Source organism: Melopsittacus undulatus, chromosome 12 (genome assembly GCF_012275295.1).
Source record: "Melopsittacus undulatus isolate bMelUnd1 chromosome 12, bMelUnd1.mat.Z, whole genome shotgun sequence".
In the NCBI taxonomy this organism is placed as follows: domain Eukaryota; kingdom Metazoa; phylum Chordata; class Aves; order Psittaciformes; family Psittaculidae; genus Melopsittacus; species Melopsittacus undulatus.
The window spans coordinates 5188698-5216050 of NC_047538.1; the positions used below are offsets into that span (position 1 = coordinate 5188698).

At 40.4% G+C, this 27353-nt stretch overlaps 2 protein-coding genes across 5 annotated transcripts in view; both read right to left on the reverse strand.

The window, feature by feature from the left end:
• KIF1B (kinesin family member 1B) overlaps positions 1 to 18922 on the reverse strand; it is a 93438-nt gene extending 74516 nt beyond the window's left edge. For both annotated transcript variants that reach the window (XM_031044266.2, XM_031044267.2), the window contains exons 1-2: positions 18628 to 18922; positions 13215 to 13401 (exon numbers count right to left, since the gene is read on the reverse strand). In XM_031044266.2, coding sequence (XP_030900126.1) covers positions 13215 to 13320 — 106 coding nt within the window. In that variant the 5' untranslated portion in view covers positions 13321 to 13401; positions 18628 to 18922. The remainder of the gene's footprint in view (positions 1 to 13214; positions 13402 to 18627) is intronic.
• A 4569-nt stretch (positions 18923 to 23491) lies between these two features.
• Positions 23492 to 27353, reverse strand: part of UBE4B (ubiquitination factor E4B) — a 38646-nt gene continuing 34784 nt past the window's right edge. For all 3 annotated transcript variants that reach the window (XM_034068121.1, XM_034068122.1, XM_034068123.1), the window contains 3 exons: positions 26230 to 26404; positions 25622 to 25768; positions 23492 to 24810 (listed from right to left, as the gene is read on the reverse strand). In XM_034068121.1, the coding sequence (XP_033924012.1) occupies positions 24749 to 24810; positions 25622 to 25768; positions 26230 to 26404 (384 nt within the window). In that variant the 3' untranslated portion in view covers positions 23492 to 24748. The remainder of the gene's footprint in view (positions 24811 to 25621; positions 25769 to 26229; positions 26405 to 27353) is intronic.

The following is a 27353-nucleotide window of genomic DNA, read 5'->3' on the forward strand; positions in this document are numbered from 1 at the left end:
GTATCGTTGCTTATAAGCAAAAAGGACATTTCTCTTGGCCAAGACAAAGCTGCATTTGGTCCCTCCAAGGAAACAAGAGTTAAACTGCCTTCTAAGATTCTACTGTGTCAGAAACAGAGCAAGCAGCACAAATTTCAGTGTTAGTCAAAACCAAGAAGGAAAGCAAAGAAGCCAAATGTTTCATCAGAAGAATAGCCAGCTTTTCCACTCAGCTCGCTGTGAATAAAGGCACACCGACCACCCATGAAAGTCAGATCTCTAACTATGCAACAGGCTTAGTGCCTGGGAATGCACTACAAGCTTCCTGTTAAAGCTTCATCCTGCTTGCTTCAAGGTTAAATTTGATCCAGCACATTTGTGAAGGGTGAAGGTCAGGTTCTGTGATTTATGGAATCCACGCTGCCCCATTTTCTTTTTATACCATTTATTATTATTATCATTTTCTCCTCCACACTGAACTCCATGTCCAGCTCACTATTTTGAAAACTACTTTCTAGGATGCATGTTTTTGCAAAGCCTATCTAGAGAATCGTATCGGGAAAGGGAGTTTAACGTGCAAGAAGGCAGCTCTGTCAGAGGTTGGGAATGCAGAAGCTGGCCAAAACCTTCCACTGCAGCAGGAGTGGGTCAGAGAAAACCTCCTGGCTGCCAGGAGCTCTGCATGCTGCCCCTCACTACTATGATCCAGTCATAACCTTTTCTCTCAGCTGTTACTCCAAGCCTGAAGTCTGTTTATCCCCCTTCTGGTTTCCTACAGTCTACATCCTCCATTTTCAGAATCACTGGTTTAACAGAATTCTTCATCTGTCAACAAATGAACCCAGCAGAGTTGACCGAGTGAGAAGATACAAGATTATGACCTCAGTGGATTTCAATCAACCTGAAACCCTCATCGTTTGGAACACCGAGTACCAAATGGGTATGCACTAGCATCAGTCATGTCTGATGCAGTCTGCGTTTGAACCAATTCAGCAGGTATAAAATAATGTGAGACAAGACACCTGAAAGAAGATGGTGAGGCAGATGAGAAACCAGGAACTCAAGCTGAAGTAATGGACCTAACTTGAAGGTGTGCACTGCACCAAGCATCTTATTTGGAGGGACAAGCAATCCATGAAATCTAGCTATGTTTAAAGGAAGCTAAGGAATATTTCTGAGGAAACTAAAAGACTTCTAGCACAGGGAAGCTTTATCCTAAAAGCTTATATGATATATTGGAAAAAGAAAAAAGGAATGATCAGACTGAGTGGGCAACTCTGATTCTGTGTACCAAATTATTCAGCAAGCTGTGCTTTCAGTTGAACAAGGAAACAAACAGAATCTTAGAAGAGGACGGTTTCCAAAGTCTCCAAAATGCACAAGAATGCAAAAAGCTTTTCAGTTATTCTTGTTTGGTTTTTAAGCCATGCAAGGCCAAGATTAGTGAATCATGAACTAGGTCATCATCTATCTCCTCTCACCACACAGACTCCCCGCATGGTACGAAAGCTAATGGTTTAATTACAGAGCCTGAGGAAATGAGAAAGGCAATAAGGCAGCCGATCACAGCAGGAACACATTAATGGCCTTTTTATCTTACAGAATAAATTTGTTTATCTGCTATTTCAAAGGTCCAATGTGGCAATTAACTCTTCTGTTTGCAAACTGACACTGAAGCTTTGTGCCCCAGCTATAATTAGTAACCACCAACATGGCACGGTAGCAACTATGAATGTTGGAGTTAGCCTCAGCAGCCGGTTTCCAACGAACTCAATCCCTTTTTCAGGCCCTTTGCTTCACCAAGAGCCAACTTCTTAGGTCATGTGGAATCCTTCAGCTTCCAACAAGTTCAGTTTTCTGCATCAAACAGGAACCGGAAGGGGTATTTTACAAAATCACCATCTCCCACATCACTGCTATATTGAAAAAGGTTACACACATAAAACTCCAGGGTGGAAAAGATGAAACAAGTTGAAGATACTGTTTTCCTACTACAGTTTCTAAAACTCCTCTGGGATCTAAGGCAGCAAACACAGTTTGCTTTAGTATCCATCATTTACCTCTGGAATGGAAGGCTGAGAAAAAGGCATGGGAATATCCATGTTTTTAAAATACACAATTGTTGATTTGGTCAAGGGGATAAATGCCTTTTCTTGATTCATGAATTTCCAGAAATTTTGAATATGCTTCACCTTTAAGATGTAACACTTGTATCAGTTTCCTACTTTGGCAAACAGACCAAGTAGAAGTAATTACATACCATAAATCAATATAAAATTCACATAAAAGCAACTGTGTGACCAGCTATGTAGCATTACTATTTCATTTGAAGCAGTTTAATACCCAGTGCCAACCCAACCTAGAGACACAGCTTGCATTTTAAAAGCTTATCTCTCCTTGCAGTTACATAGTAAGCCACACAGAGCTGCTTCACCCCACCTGAGGTACCTCTAAGCAGGATTAATCCATGTACTCTGTGAAGCTCAAATCATTTAAACTACTCTTTTTAGCCTCTTAGCTGTATAAGTTCAGTAGGGGGGTTGATACCTGTAATCACAAACAGGTGAGATTTATGTATAACTCGCTAAGGAAACCAAATGTTTTAAAACAAAGTTCACACCAAATAATCTAATTTTGTATCATTACATAAGACTCATACTTCAAGTAATTTGCCCTTGTATAGAAGTATATAGTAGGAGCAGTACAGCCTAATAAAAGATAAGGGGAAAGCAGGAGCACAATCAATGAAGGTATTCTAATTTTAGATGTGCTGTATCAACAGTAACAAACCAAACTCTGCAAAACCTTTGGTTTTTAACATGCCCTTAAACAGGCAACTTCATTTCCTGGCATAAGGTACTTCCACAGTCCATCCTACTTGTTCCTTAATTAACATTTTTCATAGCATCCACCATCTGCTTTATCAGCTAGCACAGAAATAACAAACACTTTCAACCTTTCCAGTCGATGACATCAAAATCATTGCTAGTCTTTAATCTTAGCACAAACTGTTACCAAACTTTGAAAGATCACTTCCCTACTAAAACAGGAACCATTTATTTTGCAATATGTATCGTTTTGCACTCCTATTGGCACTTGGGACACCTAACTTCTTTACAATCCAATCTTGATTTGTTGAAGCTGGAATTCAAAAAGCACACATTTCATATGCATTTCATTTACAATTACAACCAGAGTATGGAGCACAACTGATGCAAATTTATAATCTTCTAGGATACTTGAAGCAGCATTCTCTGTCTTCTCACACCTTCCTAAACACATACACAACACATTCCCACTTCAAGCCTTTCGTTCTGCACTTGTATTTCCATTCTCCATTAAAACTAATCAAGTAAACAAACAGTGGGAAACCTACAGAGAAGGAAAACGCAAGCAAATGTAGCCAAGATCAGCCCCCTCATTCCATTCCCATCTACTCAGCCACATAAATATTTTTGCAGGCACAAAGAATGACCAAGACTACTTCTTAACCACTTCAATCTCCTGACAGATTATGACACTGAATTTGCAGACTGAGCCTAATCTGTTTCATCCCAGTCAGCACTGCTCCTCAGAATGTCTCTAGTTGTGCAGGTCAGAAGTCACCTACAGTTCACTATCTAGGGATACAACAAGCTCTTGGAATAGAGACAGAACACAAAGCACACAAGGGGTAAGAAATGAAATTATTCTCTTATCCCTCACTGCATTTAAAATCACGTCACTAGATTCAACAGCTCCACCTCTGTTAGCAATCAGAGTCATGTTACAGGGCATTCTGCCATCAGACATGCCACACATTAGTCACTGTAGGGTGCTCCAGTGAAGAACTGGCTAACTGCAGTTTGCCCTTCAGATAAACACCAGCAGACAGAATTAACTTGTGCTAAATCCTGGGATTAGCTGATATACAGCCTGTGCTGGAGTGGGCAGGGAAAAGGCAGACTGATAGATTAATATTAAAAGAACAAAGACACAAAAAAACCCCAACCAAACAAAAACCCTATCAATTGCCAATCAGATAAACACCAAACAATAATGGCGAAAGTCAGGTATGCAGCTGGAGAAACTGAACTTCCAGCATTTGTGCTATCAGCCTTCTTTCTGTCATTCACATTTTCCATTCCCATCTCGCTACCACATCTGCCAGCGCCCAAGGCACAAAGCCTATTTAATTCCTAAAATGAAGTAACATTAGGTTTCATCACACGGAAGACGCTTCACACCAGCCTCAGTAATTCTCCCAGTGGCAGCAATAATCTACACAGAGCACACATTTCTACCAGATATGAAGAGAACAGCTAGCAAAAAAAGGTCCTGTCCTTGCTTTTGTTCTCACTGGTAAATAAATAAATAGGCAGAAAACTTCCAAACCCATGCTAGTCTAGAGAGAACTCTGGAAGGGCTAACATTTGGGGAAACAAATACCAAATCATTCACTTCTGTACCTTCTTCAAACTCAATCTGAATCAATATAAGCACTAGTTTTATTTTGTGTTGTCTGAATAATCAATTTAACCAACATAAAAGATGTGGGGCTTTCAGCATGGACTCCAAAGGACCAAATCAACATTAAATAGCCTCTTAAAAAGCACAGGTCTGGAAAATATATCTGCTCCATGTGTAGACTGGAATGACAACAATGAGAACATGTTCGTTACCGAGAGCAGGGTGGAGCAGGCATTCTTTATTTGCTGGAACGTGAATAACACCCCAAAGACACATTTAATACAGGCTTCTTTCCTAGGCACAGGTTGCCATGAGATACATGGCTATACTGTTTTTACAGGAGACTTTCAGGGTTGTTATTATAAGAGATAAATGAAGGGAAATGGACGCTTCCAGCTTGTAAAGCAGTGCCTGCTTTTCAAAGCATTGTTTGCATTTTTCAAATCATTAAAAGGGAAGGAAACCAAGTAGAAGCTAAGAACAGCTCATTTGGAATTCAACCGGATTCTCTCCCCACCGTGGAATTTCAACCCTGGACTGGGAGAAAGGTTGGATGGGGGAGGGAGTTCGGCTCAATAGCACCAGCACACGGCAAATACTTGCTCACAGAAGCTGCTAGAAAGCTGCTCTCATCCTCAGCTGCTCTTGCAGATCCAAGTGCTATAAATACCAGCTCTACAGCTGGTGTTCTTGGAGAACTGCATGCCAGTAGGCTTTGCACCAAGCAGGAGCAAGCTGAACCATACTGTTCTACCTATCTGAAAAGCTGAACCAAAACCATTCCCAAACTTCCATTGTCAACTGATAACCTGAAAACATCCTACTCCAGAAGATGCATATTTGGCCTATATATGTAGCTGGCTTAGCACTGGGAGTTGAGCTAAATCCTCCCCTCCTATGTTTTCTGCTTCAAGCCAGATAAAACATTCACCCCCTGCATCCACTTAACTACATGTCCAATAGCCAATGGCCTCCTCCAAAGGCTGTTTTAACCTTCAGACACATGCCGGCACTACATTAAGTACGACATCATGTAGCACTGGAATCCTAGGGAGTCAGCTGTGCCAGCCTCAGTATCTTAAAGAATTCATGTAGTGAAAAAAAATACCCTATTCTTAAAGTAGTTCCCATTGACAATTTGTTTCCTTTACTTCTACGTGAATGCTGAAAGGTGGCTCATTATTTAAACATTTGATAACAAGAATCATCTCTAAGCCTTGGTTCTGTGTCAGTGGGCACTAATTCTAGAGATTTCATTGCATTTCACATGGTTTACTCACCATTGACAGAAAGCTTTTCTGAGTTCATTAGTAATATTTTCCCTCTTTACTCCATAACAGCTATTTAAATGTAGTCCAACTGCATTTAACATTAGCTGGAATATCCTAGCCATCCCAAGGTCTTGCTCCAGACCCATTAGTTGTACCTCTAACATTTAAAAATCATTAGATGTTCATCTTCTCCCACTTCACCAAAGTCATCTTCCAAAATATTTTTCTCTTTTTCAACAGTGTTGCAGAACTAACACTTCTCGAGTTATTTTTACACCATCACGAGAAAGGCTTTAGAAGGAAAACCAAGCACCTAAAAAATTCCAGTTTATTTCTTCTGCAAAACCAAAAATATTCAGAACTTGTAAAAACCCAGCTGAGCTGTTAACATTGATGGGCATTCAGAGACAACGATTAAGACCCGCTTCTGGACAAGCAACAGAAATCTCTACCTCTGCAAAAGACAAGAGAGCCCTAATGTTCATATGCAGTCTTTCCTTGCTGTCTGCTAAACCATTAGAAACACAGAATAAAGAAGCAAGAACCACTCCCCATCAAACTCCACTCCTTGGAGCAACTATTTAAAGAGAATAGCAATTGCTTCCGTTTTCTCCTTGAGACAAACTTGCATTCAAGCCTTTTCTTGCCTGTTACAGGACTTGCGACAACTGTAGTAACTGGAAACAGGGCCATCATTAGATCAACTTAGGTAATACTGTGACTTCCTTGACTTGCTTTTCAAACCACTTCCCAATTCAACCCCAACTGCAATACAATTCATGAATCCTCCATGAGACACAATTTATCTTCTCATTAAATAACACTTATTGATAACACATCTACCATGAATGCAATGTGGTAAACATACTGGACAAGCATTCACTTCATTTTAACCACAATAACAAGGATTTACAGACTAGAAAATCAGGGTAAGGGTTAAAAAGCAGTGGAAGAAAGTCACTTATTTTCCTAAGACAACCTCATTATGCAAGATACAAGCATAAAAAACTGGAAACACTTAAAAAAGAGGAGGGAAGAAAAACAAACTTTATGCAGAAAACTCATTACACAAAACATGCTTTAAGAACCAATGCTTTTTGGCAGGCACCAGCCATCAGAAATGGGGTATGCTTGCGTTTTTTGAGAAACCTAAAATCTAAAAAGACAGATTGAAAAACTGAAACCTAGCTACAAAAATGAATCCTCCCACCTATTCTATCTTTTCATTGAAAATGTCTCATCAAGAGGAGAAAAAGTAATTAGGGAAGACAGCTACAATGAACTCTTTTACTTGCCTAGCATATGCTCCACAAATTCCCATTACTTTACTATCTACATGCATTCAGTGCTAGTCTAAATAAAAGTCAGTTTCTTATAGAGACTTTTCTCAACAGTAATTTAGACCAAAGATTACTTCCATGATACAAGTTCCTTTGTTAAATTATACAAACTATACTTAGAGAATACTACTGCAGAAATAAACCCCACAGTTATTCTTGTGAAGGCATACGCACACAATAGGGTTTTTTTTCCATTCAGCATGCCTTTTAATGAAGAAAACAGTTAAAAATTAGATCAGAAAGATAAAGATCAACAAACCACACTGCCCCTCATCTTAGGATTAAGCTTCTTCAAAAAAGGTTACTACTTTTTAGAGCTACTTCACAATGAAAGAGGCAAAATTTAGCAATATCCTGTCACTGTACAACAACAAAGTACTGGCTGAATTACCAATGAGATTACCTTGGTTTGTGAAGCTTTCAATAGTTTTGACTTTGAAAAATGTATTCTTTTTCAAGCATAATTTTACTATTATATTTCAGCCATCACTCATTTAGACAAAGACACCATAAATCAAAGGCCTTTTTTAAGTCCTGCTCTTCCACCCCTTTTTATTTTGTTCCAGAACAACTGCATCAAGCACAACACATCTTCAAAGAAATAAAGTAAAAACCCAGACAGAAAAGGAACTCAAATGAGATGTTTCTCCATTATTTTTTGCTATTATTAAAATATTTGGGTTTAGACCAGAAGTTCATAAACATTAGAGAGGAAAAAAACCCAAACAACCATTAGAAGAGTATTTTTTTCCTCAGTCTCTACAAATCAATTCCAGAATGCCTTACGGAGGTTTTCTGATGCCAAGGATGTCTGCTTCAGAACCCAACTGCCATATGTCTACAACAGCAGCTGGGACTATTGTTCCTGGCAGATGGGACTGCTCCACTGTGCCTATTTTCATTAAACATCCAATATACCATAAGCAGTCCACGAAAGAACCTTCCAGCATCACTGAGCCAGAGACTGAATTCATCCAAACAGGTGATTTTGAGACCTAACCTGGGAATCCAGTTGCACTTGTACCTTTTAAGATAACCTGGACTGTGCAGGCACATTTTTCCATTAATATGATTCATGGCAAACAAGAATATACAATCTCAGGTGAACTACAGTTTGAGAACTTCGTTTTACTCTGTCACTGGCACCCATTTCCATTCACCTATTTTCTTTCACCTGTTGTACAATTACTGTAATATCAATTGCAGATTACTTATTCCAAGTTGGAGACTTCCGTATTTCCCTGCTTCATTAATTTAGTTTTCTACATACTTATGCAGCTCTTTAAAAGAATAAGCTATCTGGATTCCTTGCTGGTGATGAATACCTAAATGCTGTCTTGTAGCTACTAGCTTGAGCCTCTGCTTCAGTTTGATTTGTATTTAGCTGGGTATTGTTTAGCTGCAGAGAGGATTATCAAATCATTTCCACTTAAAAAAAAGACAAAATACACCCACAAAAAAATCCCACATGGAAAAACTCACAACCTGAGGGAAGCCCTCAGGCTCAGCTTTTCATCTCAATAATGCAAGGCAGCAGCTTCCAATGTTGTTTATTTTTGTTACATTTCAAAAGCTGATACAAGAATGAGAAAGCGAACTACTGACACACAAAATACTCTTATATCTGTAGCTCACCTTTCATCCTGTGTATTACATGGCAGAATGTTTTTCACCCTCAGCAGAAAAACAGTAATGAATGAAGTGACCAGGCAATAAGAAATTAATACACTGGGGTATGATGCATTAGTGTTAAGAGACAAAATATATTCAGTCAAGATATGCTGACAACCTTGATCCACTCTTGAATTATTCATTTCAAAAAGCTGGTTGTGAGTTTGACCTAGAGGACAATAAACCACCTTTCCAGTATATTAAAGATGATACATTTAAAGACCAACAAAACCAAACAAAGTTATCCCAGAGGAAAAAAAAAAATAGTATTATTTCAGATGCTGCAAGCTGCCTTAATATTAGGTGGAATTTTATCAATAAACCACCACCACAAAGAGCAACTTAAAAGCCCAATGATGCCAAATTTCACTAGAAAATTTCTGCAATAAATAATATATATATATATTGCAGTGTCAAGTTTGCTGACAGTAAGGAAATTCATTATTAATATGAAAAGTCCTCAGAGCCCACCAACTTTTCTCATGCTCTCATCATGGCTTGACTGCACTAAGGGCAATGCTACAACACAGCTACACTGTGCCTACCATGGAGTACTAAGTACATGGGACTCAGCGATGTTATGTCCATGTCTGCTGGTGACCTCTGCACAACAGACAACATAGCTCTGCTCTTCAGAACATAGCTCCAAGGGAAAACAAAGCATTTTGGTCAACTGAACCCACTTCCACAGCAGGTGCTTTTGCAAACAAACCCATCTAAGTGATAATAATAAAAGCAATGGTCTTTTCTTGAATTAATCCCACTCAGTTGCTGGTTTGGTAGGGTTTTCAATTAGTAATTTGATAGTGACACTACGCCTTCTTTGGAAATAGCTTTCCATTCCCAAATTAACTTGAGTAGTAGGATTTTGCAGCTTCCAACTTCTGTCTTTAAGAATTCCTCTATTATCTTCTATTCTCCTCCCCCACTTCTCCCCTTCCACTGCAGAACTTTTGGCAGCATCCTTCAAATGGATACCATCTGCAATTAGATATGAGCTGAGCAGCCCAGGCCTTCTGCCAAAATACCAGCCTCTCAATGCAGTCAGCACATGTGACTTCAGCTGGACTGCAGAATTCCGGATTTCAAGCATGTACTTCAAAAACAAAGCCTGACAATTCTTTAAGTGCAAGATACTGTATTACTGCAGACCGATACCTCTGCAACCATAAAGGGAGGGGGAAAAAAAATAATCTTGTAATCTTAGTATAGAAGACAGGGGGAAAAAAAAAGACAATGTTTCCAGTACCAATTTCAGAATTCCCATGTTTTGCACCCTTCCAACAGAAAAATAGAGGTCCCAGTTGCACACAGTGAGTGCTTTTAACATGGTGAGTTAGAGACCTGTGTAAGAACTCTCTTTTCTGATATTAAGACATATATAGAACTGTATTCAGCTACATTACAATTTTTAAACACTGAGAAACCATCAAGATGGAGACCTACTATGGATCTTGATTAAAAGCCTTGATTTTCACAAGGAAAAGACATAAAAGACAGATAGGATGACAATTTAATTCTGCAGACCTCAGCCCACAGCAGAATTACATTTGTTTTGCTTCTAAGGCAAAGTTAAACCATGTAACAAAATTGAGAATAAGCTTTCTAACATCAGGAGGAGGTTTTGTTTTGCTGGCAAGCCCACCATGAATGACAGGCAATGCCAAATGCTGTAAACAGCTAAATGAACACCAAACCTGACAAACAAAAGCAGTGTGTTAGGCAACAACCCTGGTGGCATTTGACTTCAAGAATACACTTCATTATGCATGTCAAAAAACACTCCTTTTCTCATACATTCACTAAAAATACACTGTGATACACTTTATTATAATTTTCCTTAAAATAAGCCTAAGCACTCTGCCTCAGTTTCATTGTAATGTAGCCTCTGCCTTATCAGCCAATACATTTACAAAACCTGTGCAAAGTTTATACTCAGAACCCACAAAGGATTCATAGACCAGCTTGGCCAATCAACACATAAAGGATTAAAATTTAAGTTACCAATCAAAATCCCTTCTTAGTTATCAGACTTCACACTGTTTCATCAATCCTGATCACCGTGACAGTCCATTAGGCTTTAATTCCATGATAAGGGAATTTTTAACTGTCTCAGAAGCTTAACATAGTCACTACCTGGCAATATCACCAGACTCAGATTTGCCTCCTGTCAACTTGATTAGTGCACTAATGCAAAAATAACCTTCTCAGAGGCAAGATACCTAAGCCTTGGTCAGTTCACCAGCACATTTGGAGTTATGAAGCCGGAACTCCACAGCCTAAAATTACCACTGAATTCCCTTTGTTTTTAAATTGCTACATCAAATACAAAAGTCAAATACATCAATGCCACTTTTTGTAGCCAGCTTTTAGCCAGTTAAGTTCAGACCTTAATAGCAAGGAGTTCAATAGCATTAACTGTGAAGCTGCAACGACTGAGGGATCATGAAAAACGAAGAATCCTTGGCAGAAATAGCAACAGTACTTATGCCCCCAAATCTAACATGTAGCCTAAAAGAATTTCAGCTCAAAGTTGTGTGTGTCAGACACCTTAGGAAAATTCTTTGGAGAAAAGACTTCTCAGGCTTTTTCCCAAAAAAACAATGCCTGATTCATAGCTTTCATTATATGATCCTCTTCTGTTCCATGAATAAAATTACTTCTCTGTCTATTGCTTTCTTCTGCATATCTCCTCTGAGAGGGAAATACAGGGGGAAAATAGTCCACAGATTTTAAGAACATAAAACTAATTCAACTAATGATTCCTTTCCCACAGTCTGTAATGGCCCCTGATGACTTAAACCTCACCATCTGTCATATCACCCATCTTGTATGAGAGCCATAGGATTCAAATAGAAGGCTACCGATTACAACATTTCCAGAGCACAAAACACAGCAAAAGCCATAAAGAAATTTCCAACTAGATACATCAGGAAGCATTTTTCTCCTTCTGAAAGCTGATGCAGTTTCTTGAAACCATGTCTTTGTAGTGCAACACTAGCATTCAGAAGCAGAACCAGTGCCTTTTGTCTATGCCACATTTCAACTCAGACAAACTGTCAGAGATTCACTGGTCACCCCTGTCGCTATACCACAAACAAGCTTTTTTCCATAGGCTCCTGGAGTTCAAAAATCTTAGTGTCCAAAATTATTGCTGTCATGTCATGACAGCCGCAAGAAAACCTACTACAGTGGCACCCAGCAGTGTTGCTGTAGTTCAGAGCTCAGTGGCATTTCCATAACAAATGCCATCTACTGGGGTCCACAGCTCTTCCATTCTACACTGGTTTGGTCTGGAAATTGGCAGGCGATGTTCAGATGCGAGTACCTGTTTCTACACGAGCTGACTTCTAAACATTCCCTGTTCCCCCTCGCCCCCCATTTCAAATAGAAATTTTGAAATCCAATGGGAAAAAATAAAGTTTGCTTGGGTAATGTTCCATATAAGGTCTGAAGGGAAGAACGTAATGCACTCTCTTCTGTACAATGCCTCTCTCCCAGTAAAACCATAAACACTGTATATAATTTAAGCTACCACAACCAGGACTTAAATTCCAGTCTGCAGAAGCAGGCTGAAGCGCAACCTCTGCCAAAAAGAGGGAGGAGCCTGTATGAAACCTCCTTTGTATTAACAAGCATGAGTAAATGCTCAAGTACTCAGACAGCAAACTACCTCAGTGCTCTTGAAATGTTACTTCCTACAGCTACAGACAAGATGACTCTACTCCATTACTTAACAATGTAAAACTGCCATAAGAAGAGCAGCTTGTAAGTACAGCTATCAGGCTACATATGACCAGAAATGCTGAGGCAAATGGTATCAATGCTGCCCTAACTTTAAGAAGCATGTATAATAAGTTAATTAAACCAGTCGATAAATGTTGTGCCATATTCAGTTTCCTATAGAAGGGTCTTCTCCTTCAAATTAGACCCACAATAAATATTCAAGAAGCCTGACAATTCCTCGTGATTTTATGTAGTTTGTTATTTTGTTCAGAGATCTACTCTGGCAAGCATAAAATTCCACATGCTTTTTCCCCTCAGCTTTCTCCCTCAAATCATGCTCTTAAACGAAGGCACCAACTGTAGAATAAGCACACCAAGAACTAAAACACCAGCCCCAAGGAGGAGTTATGCTTCAATGATTACCATGTGGGGGTCTGCAATGTATCCCTCTAGCTGTCAGTCCATGTGATATTCCACACATGGCAGTTAACAAGGTTTTCACTTGGGTATTCTAATCTTTCTGTAGAATTCTCAACTCACCACAAGCAAACACCTTAAACTACAGCATCAAAATTAACACACTCATGATTTAGATTTTCCAGTCAAATTTAGAAACAATTTAGTTTGTAATGACAGCCTCAGAAGAAAAGATATCACAAAAGAGTAAATCCAGACGGTATAATGCACATGGCACTTGGTGTAGTCTGACAAAAAGACAAGGATTAAGCAGGAAGGGAAAGAAGATAAAGATTCCCTTATAAGATTAAAATAAACTTACTGGTTGAATTGCCTTGCATCTGGATGATACATTTGGACTCTTTGCTGGTTTCTCGGGAATTGAAGGGCCGGACCCGAACAGCCACCTTCACTGAAGCCCCCGACATTCTGGTTGCTTATAGTGTAGTCAAGAAATCGAAAGCAAAAGGGTCAGGAGTTTTTCAAGTTATCCTTCTTGGTGGTGTTTTCTAAAAGGAAAAACAGAACGTAGTTATTTGATGTTGATAAAATCAGGGAGGTTATAAGTTGTTTGATAACTGTAACTTCTGCTCTGCGGTGTACAGGGCCTGTACAATGTCTCCCCGGCCAAAAGTCTCTGTCACACAAAGCAGTCCTTTTGAAGTGTACAAACATATTTGTTTTCATTACTTGGTTTTCTTCCCAGAAAGCAGGGATGCCAATACCAAAATGAAGATCTGGTTGCAACATGTGCTAGGCTTAACCTAACAAAGATAATTTTAGCAGCAAAGATGCAGCTACTTAGATTTCACCATGAGCTAGCTACCATATAGTACAGATCTCTGTTCCCTAGCTGTCAACCCTTGCTGCTACAATGCATTAGCAATATTAAACTAACACAAGTGTGATGGGCCATACCCCACTGCCTTTCAATACACAGCATTCCAGAGAAAAGGGTACACCCAACAACCTTGAAGAACCCTTCACAGTCCTGGGAAAGTCCTCTTCTCAAAGGAAGTCAAACTCATCAACTACTGATTAAAGGGCACGCTACTCTCTAAGGAAGAAGAGAAATCAAAAATTATTGCCTTGAGGGTAAATGTTACTATTCATCTTCAGCAAATGTGCACAAGTAAATTCATCTTCATTATCAGCATACTTATTCAAACCCTTCTTCATCCAAATGATGAAGCACTTTAGCTGGCAGGAAACTATCCCCAATACACACAACACAAACTTCAGGGCATGTCTGAGACTGTATTGGAATGTGGAGTTAATAAAGATTGGTTCAACTGTATTGTCCTCAACCAACCTGTTCCATTATAAGGAAGTTTTTGAGTCAGTCTACAATTAGTTTAAGTTAAATAAGTTTGCCACATGATACTGTTGGCACTGAAGTTAAGCAGACTCAAAAAGCAGTAAGACAGATTCAAAGAAAAAGCCATCAAGGTCTAGCAAAACACTACCACGTTTGGCTAGGAACACCTCCATGGCACAGACTCTCAGAAACTTAAAGACTTTACTGAGAAAACATGGTTACATGGTTGATCTGTCCTTATATTCTAAATACCTGCTGTAGCCACTGCTGAAGACAGGACTTGGGGCCAGGTGAATCTGTGCTCTGACTCACAGTCATTTCTCTCTTCAATCTGAGTCAAAATGGGCAGAACTCTGCCCTGCATAAGTCACCTTGCATGGCCCCCAAATCTTGACATCTTATTTTCTGGTTATCTACACACCACATATCCAAGAAAACACTCATTTTGGGGTTGTAATCACAGTGCCACAAAAGCACAGATCTTATTAGCAGATGTAAAAGAGAAGCATTTCAGCTGTAAAGTTCTACAGCTGGTAAAAACATTTATACATGCTTAACTCAAGTTATGACACATCTTCACACAGAACACAAAGTTTTTAATAAAACTGCATTACTTCATTAATGTCATCACATGGTGAAGGCAGAAATTAAATTACTCCACCAAGCAAAAGTAATTTAATGTGTTCCTTATTTTAGCAGGTACCTGAGGTATCTCACCAGACTAGAATAGGAATGTCTTTAGGAACAAGCCAACTGAATTTCAATGTCCATGGTACTGCAAAGTGGTAGAATAATGATTCATGAGACAGCCACAAAGTCAGCTTTAGGCAAGTACAGAATTTTAAGCAGTTTCACTAAAAACTTAAACAGGAATAGAGCAAAGAAGTAATGGGAATGAATTCACATGATGTTCAAAGCTTAACAGAGATTCTGGGCTGTTCTACTCACTCTTGCTTGGAGATGCCTACTTTTTTTGTATAACAAAGTGTATCATACATATAGCTTCATTCTAAGCCTTGTTCCCAAGTATCTACTGTGTGAAATTTCTGCTCTCCCTTCTTAATGTGACCTTGCATAAGTACCTCTGCCCTCACATGAAAGCTAAACAACAAGACTAATCCTGATACATCCCAGTAGTATTATCCAACTGACTCTGAACGCTGCTGCAAGAAAACAGGAATGTTACTGTACAGGGCCACTAAGCTTTCTGCTTCTGAAATACAACTTAAGAAATCTATCAAGTGCAAACTCTGTTATTATCAAGTTCACAGTGACACTGTTTACTTTGTCAGATTGTGCAAGACTACAAGTAGGTGGAATTTTCATAGGGTGTAGCACATGACAGAAACTCCACCTGACAGTGGCTTTAGTGATTCTCATCTTTCTCGTTCCCATCTATCCACATTAATGTGAAACCGTAATTGTGTCAACTTCCCACAAGGACCAATGAATAAAAAGAAGGCCGTTGATGAAGGCGATCTTTCTTCCCCCAAGAAAACAAAAATACAACCAATATGTTCTCATATTGTTCTTTATGAAACACAGGGAGCTTATTTTGCCTGCTTAATGAAGAGTTCCACATGCAAAGATATTTTTTCTGATGTCTTCATAGAAATAGTTCTCAGGATATTACATTAATTTTTCAGACAACCAGTATATGCAGGAAACCAGCAAACAGAATACGGAGTGAAAGAATCTTATACATTCTTGAGTACCTCAGAACACCATATTCATAACAAGAAAGCATGAAAAGCACACCAAAAGAGACTCCATATGCACTAGCTAAATGACAGCCTTGTTTGAAGCACAGCTGTGAAGAAATTCTTACAGAACAGGTCACAAAATCACCTACAACAGCATAAAAATTTAACTGCTAGACTTCTGCAATTACCAACTTTCCCCAACCCTAACTTTTGTGCTCATAGAAAGTTAAATGTGGTGTAATTTTATATCTTATTCACTCTCAACTCTGCTATTTTTCATAGCCAAATAAGCAAAATGTCTACCTGTAGGTGCACATGAATTTCAGATGTCTTGAACTATGAAGACTCACTCACTATCTTCATCTCACTATGAAGACTTAATTTTAATTAATAAAATTAACCAAAATTGGTATAGGTTTCCAAGCTTCCCACGCATTTAAATTGTTGGAGTTTTGTGGGTTTTTTTCCATTTACCAGCAATTTTAACTGGTTGTAACATTTTATAAAGACAGTATTGACTTCATCATACTGAATGGTAAAATAAGGCAAAATGAGACCAAGTTGTATGGTACTATGGATAATAAATTGCCACTGTTTTTTTCAGGGTTCACATTTTCCAGTAATATCACTTATTACTACAAAACATCATATCCTGAGTGGTAATAAGAGACTTACAAGAGTAGAGCAAGATATGCAATACAGCCTACGGTACAGATTTAGAAGAATAATCTTTGTAGGAGACAGCTTTTCTATGCTTGAATGCAAGATTATCCTAATGTCTTAGAAAGAGTCTGCTAGCTGTGTGTCTTTAAATGTTCAGTCTATGGGAATCCAATCAGGAACCAAGTAAAAAAAGGAACTACATGCTTGTATCTTTGACATGATTTACCACTGTTTCTAGAACAGGTGGCAGATAACAAGTTGTTTAATGAGCTCTATCAGCAGAAAGCAAACCTACATATTAATTTTATACTTATATTTAACTATTATTAAAAGATACCCACTATCCACCCTGTAAGTCAGACAGTGAGGTTTTAACATTAAAGTGTGTCATTAAACAAATCACCCAAATAACTTGTTTGCTTTCTGTCATTCAAGCTGACAAACCCAATGATGTTGGTCAACCACTATTCATGGTCTCAAAGCACTTGTAACTAGATTTGGACTTCCACAGATGTTTAAAGACACAAGCTATTCATTAAGACTTTGATCCTTGGATGTATTTGCAAGTTCTGACAAACCAGGTTTTATCCAATGTCAAAAAAACAGGACATGATTTTTGAAACAAAGTTACAAGAAGGATAGGGATTTAGAGTCAAGTTATTATTTCTATACTCAGAGAAGTTTGCAACAAGTTGAAAGTGGTTACAAAACCAACATTCAGAATCTGCATCACTACATTCAAATAAAAAACGATCAAATCCCAACAGACACCACAAATGAAGAAACATCACTTTTATTTAACACAGCCAGCCATTGTGGCACATTGGCATAGGTATGCCAGAGAACGTGCTCACTTTTAGACCAAAAAAAATGCTTGTAACTTAATCAGTACAAGAGCTCTAAAGAAAGAAAATTAACTAGGAAAGAGATGAGCATATGGAAAGTTAGCAAAACAGCTGTGCAGAGCAGCAGTGGTTTACGAACAAGAGGTCCGGAGCGAATCCTATTTTAGGGCCTCCACTAAGGATCAGGTAGTGATGACAGTCTGATATATCAGCTGAACTCATACACTGCGGATTGCTATCTTTGTACTGAGGGAAGATGCCAGATAAAACAGTGGTGCAGAACTTGGCACCGCACTGAAAATCCAATCGTATCAACATATAGCTATTTATCAACACACCAATGTACTGGATTGTGCAATAGCAAAAAGAACTGAGCTAAGAAGGAGCTGAAAGTGAAGAGAAATATACTTCAAAATTCACCATGATTGTAGTTTACATTTCAAAGAACAGAGACAAATTCACTGTCCTCTTCTGGTGAATTCTAGTTCTCCAACCTCCATTTCATACCCATATTCTGCCAATGACCCCAAAAGTAGCAGGCCTGTCAGCCCCGTCTCCTGACGCCTGCCTCCTGACTTGGCTCACAGAGGATTGTCAGATCATCATCCCAATATGGCTGCCTCAGGAATTGTGCAGTTCTGAATCCAGGGACAGATCCACTACCTACAGGTCCACAAAACACACCCTGAAAACCACAATCCTTTTACATTCTGGCATCTTCCAGCTGGCTGAGGGACTACGCCTCCCTCCCGAACAAGCAATCATCGCCGCCACCACATCCGAGCTACAAAGGAGAAAAAAGGACGACGAAACGCGGCGGTATTCACGACACACACAACGGACGGGATTCACACAAGGAAAAGGACGGGAAGCGGTCGGACCGCCATGGCTTGGGGCGCCTGGGGGAAAGGGGAAGGCAACATCCCAGGGGACAAATACATGCATCAGGCAAATGCAGGGGAAGAAAGGCCGAGGCCCCACGCCCTTGTGCCGCTGCCCTGACAGCTCCGGAGCAGCCTGCCCTGCCAGTACACCCCATCCCTCCCGTCCACCTCTCAGGCCCCATCCCACCCATGGCGGACCGGTCCCCCTATTCCCCCCGTCGAACATCTACGTAAACCCGCCTCCCCCATCGCATTACAGCATCCACCCCCCGCCCCGGCATCAAGCCGTTCCCCTGCGGGCCGAGCTCTCTCAGCGCCTCACCTGGGGACAGGCGGGGGTGTCCGCAGGACGCGGGCAGTGGGGGCCGCCGGCGCTGTCAGCAGCTGAGGAGGGCGGCGGGGCCGGTGAAGCAGCGCAGCGAGGGACGGAGGAGAGAGAAGAGGCCGGACATCTCCATCACGCTTCGCTGCCTCCACCGAGGCTGGGAGACCCCCCTCCCGCCGCCAGGAAGGAAGCGGGAAGGGCGAGGGAGGGAAGGAGGAGGGGAGTAAAGGGGAGGGAGAAAAGAGAAAGGCCGCGCCGGGAGGAACGAGCGCAGCGACGCGCTCCCCTCAGCGCCGCTCCCAGACTGACAGGCTCACGGGGCTCCGAGCCCGCCTCCGCAGGGGGAGGAATGTCAGCTCCGCCAATAGCAGCGCGCCGTCTCTCCCTCCTCCCCGCAGCTCACCAATCGTCAGGCGAAGAATCCGCGTATTCCCGCCTCCCTCCTTGCCAATCACAGATTGACACAGCTATCAACCAATCACAGCTCTGGAATGCCCGTCCGCAATGACCACCCCCATTCCTTCCTCTGAGTCAATCCCTCCGCCGAGCCTCGGGGACACGGGGAATGGGCTCTTCTCCAACCCCAGCCAATCAGAACTCAGGATAGAATCCGCGTCTTCCCTCTGTTAACCTATAGGGAGCGGCGAGAGAGCCCCTAGCCCTGTCACCGCCCCGCCGCGGTGTGCGCGTTCGCGCCCCCTCAGGCTGAGGTGGGCTCTGCTGCGCCGCGGGGGTCCTTACCAGAGATGGGAGCAGAAATTGGGCACTAAAAGGAGCCTTTCAGCGGCTGCCTGCCCACAAACAGTGTTGGAGTAGGGACTTGACGAACTCCCAGCCGGATTCAGAGAGATCCGGTAGGAATTTGGGTCTAATTTGGTGGTAGCTCAGAGAGAAGGGATTAATTTTCCCTCCCCCCGCCTTTAAAATGTTTTTTTTTTTTTGGGGGGGGGGGGAAGCCTGAGTTATTCTCGTAAATCTTGTATTTTTATGATTGTTCTAGTCTATGGTGCTGTGTTAACTCCTATATTTTCAAAAATTCAAGGTATTCTTACAGTAAAAACTTCTTTTGCGGCAATAACTTCAGCTGTAAAGTTCCTCCTTTCCATTAGTACTTTGATCATTTAGTTATGGAGAGGCTTGTGTTTAAGCAAGTAATACTACATTAAATACCTGAATTACATCCACACATCACACCATCATATCTGAACTGGATTTAAGCTGTTGAGAATCTTTCGGACCTGAGATTTCTAGTTTCAGGACAGGATTTGTTTTAATTCACAAGCCTGGCTGTTAAGGACATTGACTGTGTCTCATGTTCCCCATCAGGCTCAAGTAACTCATTTGTTACTTTTTGTTTGGTGAAAAATGCCTTTTCACTCTTCCCAGTCTCACTGGGTGTGGGTTATCAGCTGCAGCTACACCTATGAACACAACAGCTTAACAATACAGGGGTGTGCAGTGGGTTGTAGGCAAACACTGCCACAGAACCAGCAAAGCAATAGGTGGCTTTCATACAGCCTAGAAAATACCTTTATTTGAACTCTGGAAGACTTCCTATTGCCAGGATATATGATTATGTTTTCAATGTGATGTAACTGTGCTACCTTCTATCTAGGGCTCTGCAGAATTAGGTCAGCTCTGATTTCTCTGGGGAAAGAAACCACCACCACACACCAGAAAAACAAAACCACCAAAACCTGTTTTAAAAACCTTCTGAACACTTCAGAATACTGGGTGTGTGCTGTAGTCCTCCGTGGTAAGAGACAACATGATTAATGTTACTTCAGCAAAGTTTGTGTAGTGTCTCCTAGGAACAGTAGTTTCTGCATCACTGTCTTATGCCTAAGTTTGGTGAGTACTCGCATAGAACAGTTCCAGTACGTTAAGTCAGTTGGTTGCTTACAGAGTGCTGAAAAATCTGCTGGAAACAGAGAAAGTCTGGTTACGTGTTGAGAAAGAGGGTGAAAGGCAAATGGCATATGTAGCATCTGGGAGGTCACCCACTGCAAAGGGCAACAAGAGGAAAACTCCTCTTTAAACACCCAAGTATGGAGGCGAAAGGTGGTCAAGGATTAAGGCAGTCCTCATCTAGCAGTTTGTGATACCTTTTTAATTACAGAATTAGGGTATTTTATGTTAATTAGACCAGCCACCTCAATATTGGTTTTGAAAGTAAGGTCTCCTTGGGTAACTTAGAATTAACTTATTATTTTAAATGTACTTAAATGGAATCCTACTGCAGGGTTTTACCTGTGAATCCTGCTTTAAAAAGTGTCCATTCCCTTATAGGAAAGGGATCATTTTTACTCCTTTTATATGTTTCCAACCAATACCACATTATCTGCAAACCAGCAGAAGCAGATCCAATCCTCTGCAAGCATGTGCACATTTACAACTAGAATTTACACATTCCTTTTCAAGAAAACATTCACATAATGAATATCCCCAGCTCAAGAAACATGTTCTTAAGCAGTATTATACTAGAGAAGTAAGAGCAAGTAGTACTGTGAAGAATTTGTGTTTATTAGTAAAAGTAAATATAGTTCCTTTCTCAAATCACTAAGATATACTACCTAAAATTGGGAAGCCTGTTTAAGTGTAGGAAAAAAGGGAGGTTTAAGCTCTTAGCTGAGTGGTAATGAAAAGGAAGACAGCTACAGTGTAGTGCCATGCTCTGGGAATTGTTGGAGTCAATCTGTTGCTGGCTGAAGCAGTGGTCATCCTGCTCTTACCAGCATTAAACTGTCCTTGCTCCCAGCAGGGAACAGGCAACTGTGTAAATTGTGCTATTGCATAAGTGTAAATTGTGGTATAATAGAATCTATTGAACTGAGTTGTATTGCAGAGCCTGCCCCAGGAATTTCTCTAGTTGCAAAATTCCTTGCCTTAGGAATTGCTCTAGGGCAAGTAGAGACCAGCAATACAATCTTGTAACTTCCGGTCGTCCAGGAGAAGCACCTTTTGCAACAGTGATGCAAGTTCACCATTCCTTGGATGAGCCGCTCCCAGCTCAGAGCTATCAGATACCTGTAAACGTCAGACGTAATTTGATCAATTGGTAGTTTCTGTGATCTCTAATATAAAGTCTCTGTATTGTAATAAGATTACAGTTAGATTGAAAAAGGTCAGTGATGTGTCAGTAGGGGGAGGGAAATCACAGAAACCTGCAGGTAGTAATAAATGAGTTAAACTGAGAACTGTCATACACACAATGTTTGTGGGAGATTTAATCTACTACTGACTTCAGTTTTCCTCTTCAAGCACACAGGTGTCCACTTCCCACTGAAGGACAGGCCTTTGAGTCACTTTTGTGCCCAGAAGCCAGCAACTGTGGTAGTTTTGGTTGCTTGTATTAAAAATACACTTCATTATTCTGCCCAAGAATGCTGAATTTGGGGGAGTGTTTGTTTGAATTCACATGTTTGAAATACCTGATACTAGTTCTCTAGATAAAATTGTTTTAGCCACTTCATGTTAGCCTTCCTGTCTTCTGTAATCTTTGCATTGATACACTTTCAACTGATAATGTATGCCATAATTGGACAAAAAGTTCAGTAATGCATGTTGCTATTTATAGTCCTCAGGTTAAAGTCAGATATAGTGGAAGAACAAATAGAGATTTTGAAGAGCATTGTCTTAATACATCTCATACCAAATGTAAATATTTCTATTTCCTTCTGTCAGGCAAGGTTAAGAGAAACACCCTGAATTTGTTCAAAGAAGCCTTTCAGGTGGTACAATGGAATAAATGAATACAAAAAATACAGGATTTTAATGTTATACTTGCATTAAAAAGAGCTAATTCCATACTGATTTTTCTGGTAAAGTATTTAAACACATAACCTATTCCTTATTCACAAAAGGTGGTAGTGTGTCTGGTTTGTTATAGCTGAAGAAAAGGAGAACGTCTTTCTTCCATCTTTCCATATGTTGGAAAGCTGTTGATAAAAGCTATTAACTTACAGAAAAAAGTCATGATGTGAAACATTATCCTCCAGTAAAAGCAAATATATATTGTTGAGTTGTCCTCCATCAAATAATATATAAATTCTGTCCTGTTTCTAGAGATTTCATGCTATAATCCTTAATGATGCGGTGACAGTGGAACATTTAAAAGGACTTTTGTAATGTAAAAAACTTACATCTTTACTGGAAAAGAAAACTTTATCCCTGTCCATGGCAGGGAGTTGAAATGAGACGACATAAGGTCCTTTCCCCAACTATTCTATGATTCTATGAAATTCATCGCTCACTGCACACCCTTATAAGACATTCAGAAACCATAATGGATTTGGATGCTGAATGAGAGCTTGCACATAAAAGCATAGCACACTGTGTTGTGTGACTTTTGAAGAGGGGAAGAATTTGAATTTATGCAAGAAAGGAGTTTTAAGGAACTATAATACCAGTCAGTTCACAGGCTTCTCTGTTCCAGCAGTCCATGCAGACACCAACTTAGGAATCCTCCTCCCACCCTTGAGGAAAACAAACCACACACACAGTGGGGAAAGAGACCAACAGAAGAAACCCCACACCAGAAAAACAAATCCAAACCCCATTGCGTGTTTTAATTCAGAATTACTTGCACATCTTAAAGGTCAGCACTGGATTATATATAACCTGACCAAAACTCCCACTGGAGCCTGTCACCAACTGTCACGTAGCTATGAATAGGTACACGAGTCACCCACTTGGGAACATTCATTAGTTTGAAGTACTACTGATATCTGTGCACACAGAAATGTTCCACATAATTCATTAACTTCTCTCTAGACCCTAAATCCCCATCAGCAAACCTGAGCAAACCAATCCAATCATTAGTGTTATACTGGCACACTTAAAGGAAAGGCAAAGGCACCCCTTTGTGTGAGTGTGTATCATTTATTGTAGTTCAAGAGAGTCAGGAATTGAACAGAAGACACAGCGAAAAAAACAAAGAAAAGAAAAACAACCTTTTTTTCAGACTTAATTTTAAAACACTGGTTTCAAATCCTTTTTAAAAAGGAAATTCAAGTATCAGATGCAGGGGGCAGTAAATACAAAAATGTCTGTGAATCTTTTTTTTTTTAATTATTTTTTTATTTAAAAATGTAAGTCTACATTTCCTGCACCCTTTCTGCTTTGGTAAGGCCAAGCCATGGATACAAATTGGTATGCAACATAAAAAATGACCCCCTGCCCCAAACTGCAACCTCCAAGACTAAAAGGATCTGCTCTCTGCAGACAAGCTCTAATGGCTCAGAACTGTCATTTAGCATATATCAGATCTGCAGCATTGAAAGAATGGAGTTTGTTTCTTTAAAAGTCACTGAAATCCTGGTATTCCCGAGCATTGCATCCACAGCAGCTGTTTCAACATGTTTCTATCTCAAGGCTTTTCAAAAATACCAGAGCATCTACATCAACAGAAAGAGAAGGGACAGTTCAAAGAATGGAAATGAAAATCCATGTGTGAAATCGTTCCTTTTTTTGAAGTTATCCTTGTGTCTAACACCAATTAAAAACCAAAAATGCAAGTATGCATAATAGAAAAATACGATCCCAAGTTTAACACTTTGTTGCAGGCACAGTTATCCCATGGAATATGTTCTTTTGAGGGCAGGGGAATGATTTTGATTTTCACAGGGATTTTTGTTTTTGCATTACAAAAGAAAAACAGGACAGCAGTGCAGGTTTGATGGAAGAGGAAAAAAAAAGAGGGAAAGAGGAAAAAGTTACTTTAGCAGCAAAATGTCCAAGGTTCTAACCACAATCAAATTAACGGATATCTGGCTGTAAAAAATAAGGTTGAAGGGATGCTGCCCTGATCCATTCATCTCTGCTAAAATAATTCAGCTGTAAAAACTCCAAAACGTGACATACTGAAGGACAGTTTTGTAACATAAGCAACTTCCTAGCTTGTCCTCCATGTTATTGACCATCCTTATCACTTAAATATATGTACAAGAATTAAGCTGCTTTCCTCCTCGTCCACATGCTTCTGGTCACCACTGGAAGCCAGTGCCAGTGGGCATGCTAATCCCATCAACAGCTTGCAAAGGGTATCTGCTCCACTACCACCCGAACAGCCCACGCCCTGCTCTTCCCACTGATGTCGGCGTGCACTGCAAGGGAATTCTTAATGGTCAGCGTTCTGCTTGTCTCTCATCCAGGCTTGGATTTGCTCTTTAAGTTCTGGCACTAGTAATGTAAAGGAGAAAAAAGAAGAATTATTAATCTGCAGTTAAATTATAAGTATTTTACTGTAAGGAAGCTACTCATGACTAATTTCTTTTCCAGAAACCTAATCAGGAATGTCTTCTCCATCAATGTATTTTCTGCACAGCTTTGAGTAAATGACTGACTCCTTTCCCTACCATAATAATATCCTTTGGCCTGGTAGTTATGAAGTCAAGGACACGGGATTTCTTTCCCAGAAAAAGGGAAAGCAGAAGGAACTAACCTTTCTGTGCACACTGAGATGAAGGAACCATTACCTCCACTGAAGCCTCAACGCTATCTTCTGACAGTATACAGAACAGGGCTAGAGCACCTCTGCTGTGATGACAGGCTGAGAGATCTGGGCTTGTTCAGCCTTGAGAAGGCTCAGGGGAGACCTTGTAACAGTCTTCCAGTACCTAAAGGAGGCTTCCAAGAAGTCTGGAAAGGGACCTTTTACAAAACCATGTACGGACAGGATAAAGGGGAATGTATTTAAACTGAAAGAGGGGAGACTGGGATGAGATCTTAGGAAGTTCTTCCCTGTGAGGGTGCTGAGGCGCTGGCACAGGTTATCCAGAGAAGCTGTGGCTGCCCCATCCCTGGCAGTGTTCAAGGCCAGACTGGATTTGGCTTGGAGCAACGTGCTCTAGTGGAAGGTGTCCCTGCCCGTGGCAGGGGGCTGGAAATTAAGGTCCCTTCCAACCCAAACCATTATTCTATGAGAACACATTGCACACAAATTGCTTCCCCTAGCCTATAGCAGTTCTACTGGTGAATGTGAATCCGATACCTGGTTCCAGCATGTTTTCTGTCAGTGTCTGACGATTGAAAGGGTCAGTGGAAGAGTTCAGCAGATGCCTCAGGATGATTGACCTGTCCATAATAGTTCCAGAGGGCAGCCTCACAGGATCAGTCATCAGGGTGTCCATAAGTGGATCTGGGGGCACAAAGGGTCTCATTAAATTGGAGACAATAGCCACAGATTTTATCTGCACACAAAACCACAGTGCAGAACTGATTATTCAGGGTCCTCAGTCAAGTGTGTTGCTGGATTTACAGAAAAGGGTTAGTACAAGCAGTGGAGCCTTTATTCTCTCTTAATTCCTTATAATTTTCCCTTCCTGATCTGGGACAAAGCATTAGCTATTTTAACTCTATTTTCAAATTATTATTTTGTTTTAACTGTGCTAAAGTACACAAAACATGGATAGGATTGGATGTACAATCCCAGGGAAAGCAGAAAGAAACTCTTAGCTCTCTATTTACTTAACCATTTAATTGAAACAGAGCAGGATGCAAGGCTCCTTACACAAAACCAAGTTTCGATTAAGATACATCAAAGTAACAAACCAAATCCCTCTTCTCCTAACAAGCCAGTATTTAGGAATCTCAACTTGCCTCTGAATTCATCCGGAGCATCACTGTAATCAATTTCTGCACGGGCATTCTTGGCAACAATCTCCTCCACTTTCTCTGCCAGAAGTTTGAATTTCTCTATTGCTATGGTTGACTTGATTCCAGCCTTCCTCATCTTGGAGATCACCTCCTCAAAGAGCTCTTTACTGTAGGACCTCTACAAGCAAAGCATAAACAGACCACTTTGCTGAGCAGTATCATCCTAATATGCCATAAAGATTTTAATGCATTTTTTTTAAGGTTAAGAAAGAGGAATCAATGAAAACTCAGCATCACATCAGAAATAAAAGTAGTAACATTTCACCCAGTCCATCTTTGGGGTGGACTTGGGCTTTTTTTTTACTGGTCTTCACTGTTGTAGAGCTGTTCAGACCAACAAAAAAGGCAACATCACCTAATCAAAACAACCAAGACATTCACTGTTCCTTTGACAACACATCCATCCTGCCACTCCTGTCTGTATTCTCGTTCTCTCAAGTCTTGGCTGAAAACACAGCATAAAAAGAGAAGTTGTTTTGATTCTTTAACTTCTCTGATAATGTGCAAGGCAGCAATGGGAAAGAAGTGATTGTTTCTCCTAATCCAAACAAAAACCCCACCCCTTGATGTTACAGAAATAGTACAACAACTCAGAGGGAGCTAATGCTGGTTGGGAACTTGCCAGGCGGTGCAATCAGAGCTGTACAGCTGCACAGTACAACATTCAAAGGGACCAACTGCATATCCTATAGTTTCTACTGGAGCACGCATTGCTTTCATGTAAAAACAGAAAGTTAGGCAAGGGCTTTTGAAAGCTGCTTATGTTCTAAAGACACCATTTTCTTCTCAGTTCACAATGCCATGTTTTGATATAAGCCTTTTAATAAAATTGTTATTTACACTGCCATGCAAGGTTGAATTAAATGACAAAACAAAACCACGCTAAGTCTCACAGATTTCTGTTTTCCTTGGGGGTTTTCAAGTGTTCAGCACAGCCCTCCTTCTTTCATCTACACTACATCCCACCAAGAAATACCATTCACTACTTGGGACACGCAGTGCCCACCCAAACTCCTTTCTAGCCCAAGTGAACAGAGCTATGGCAACACGCCCAGGGCTTCAGAAGT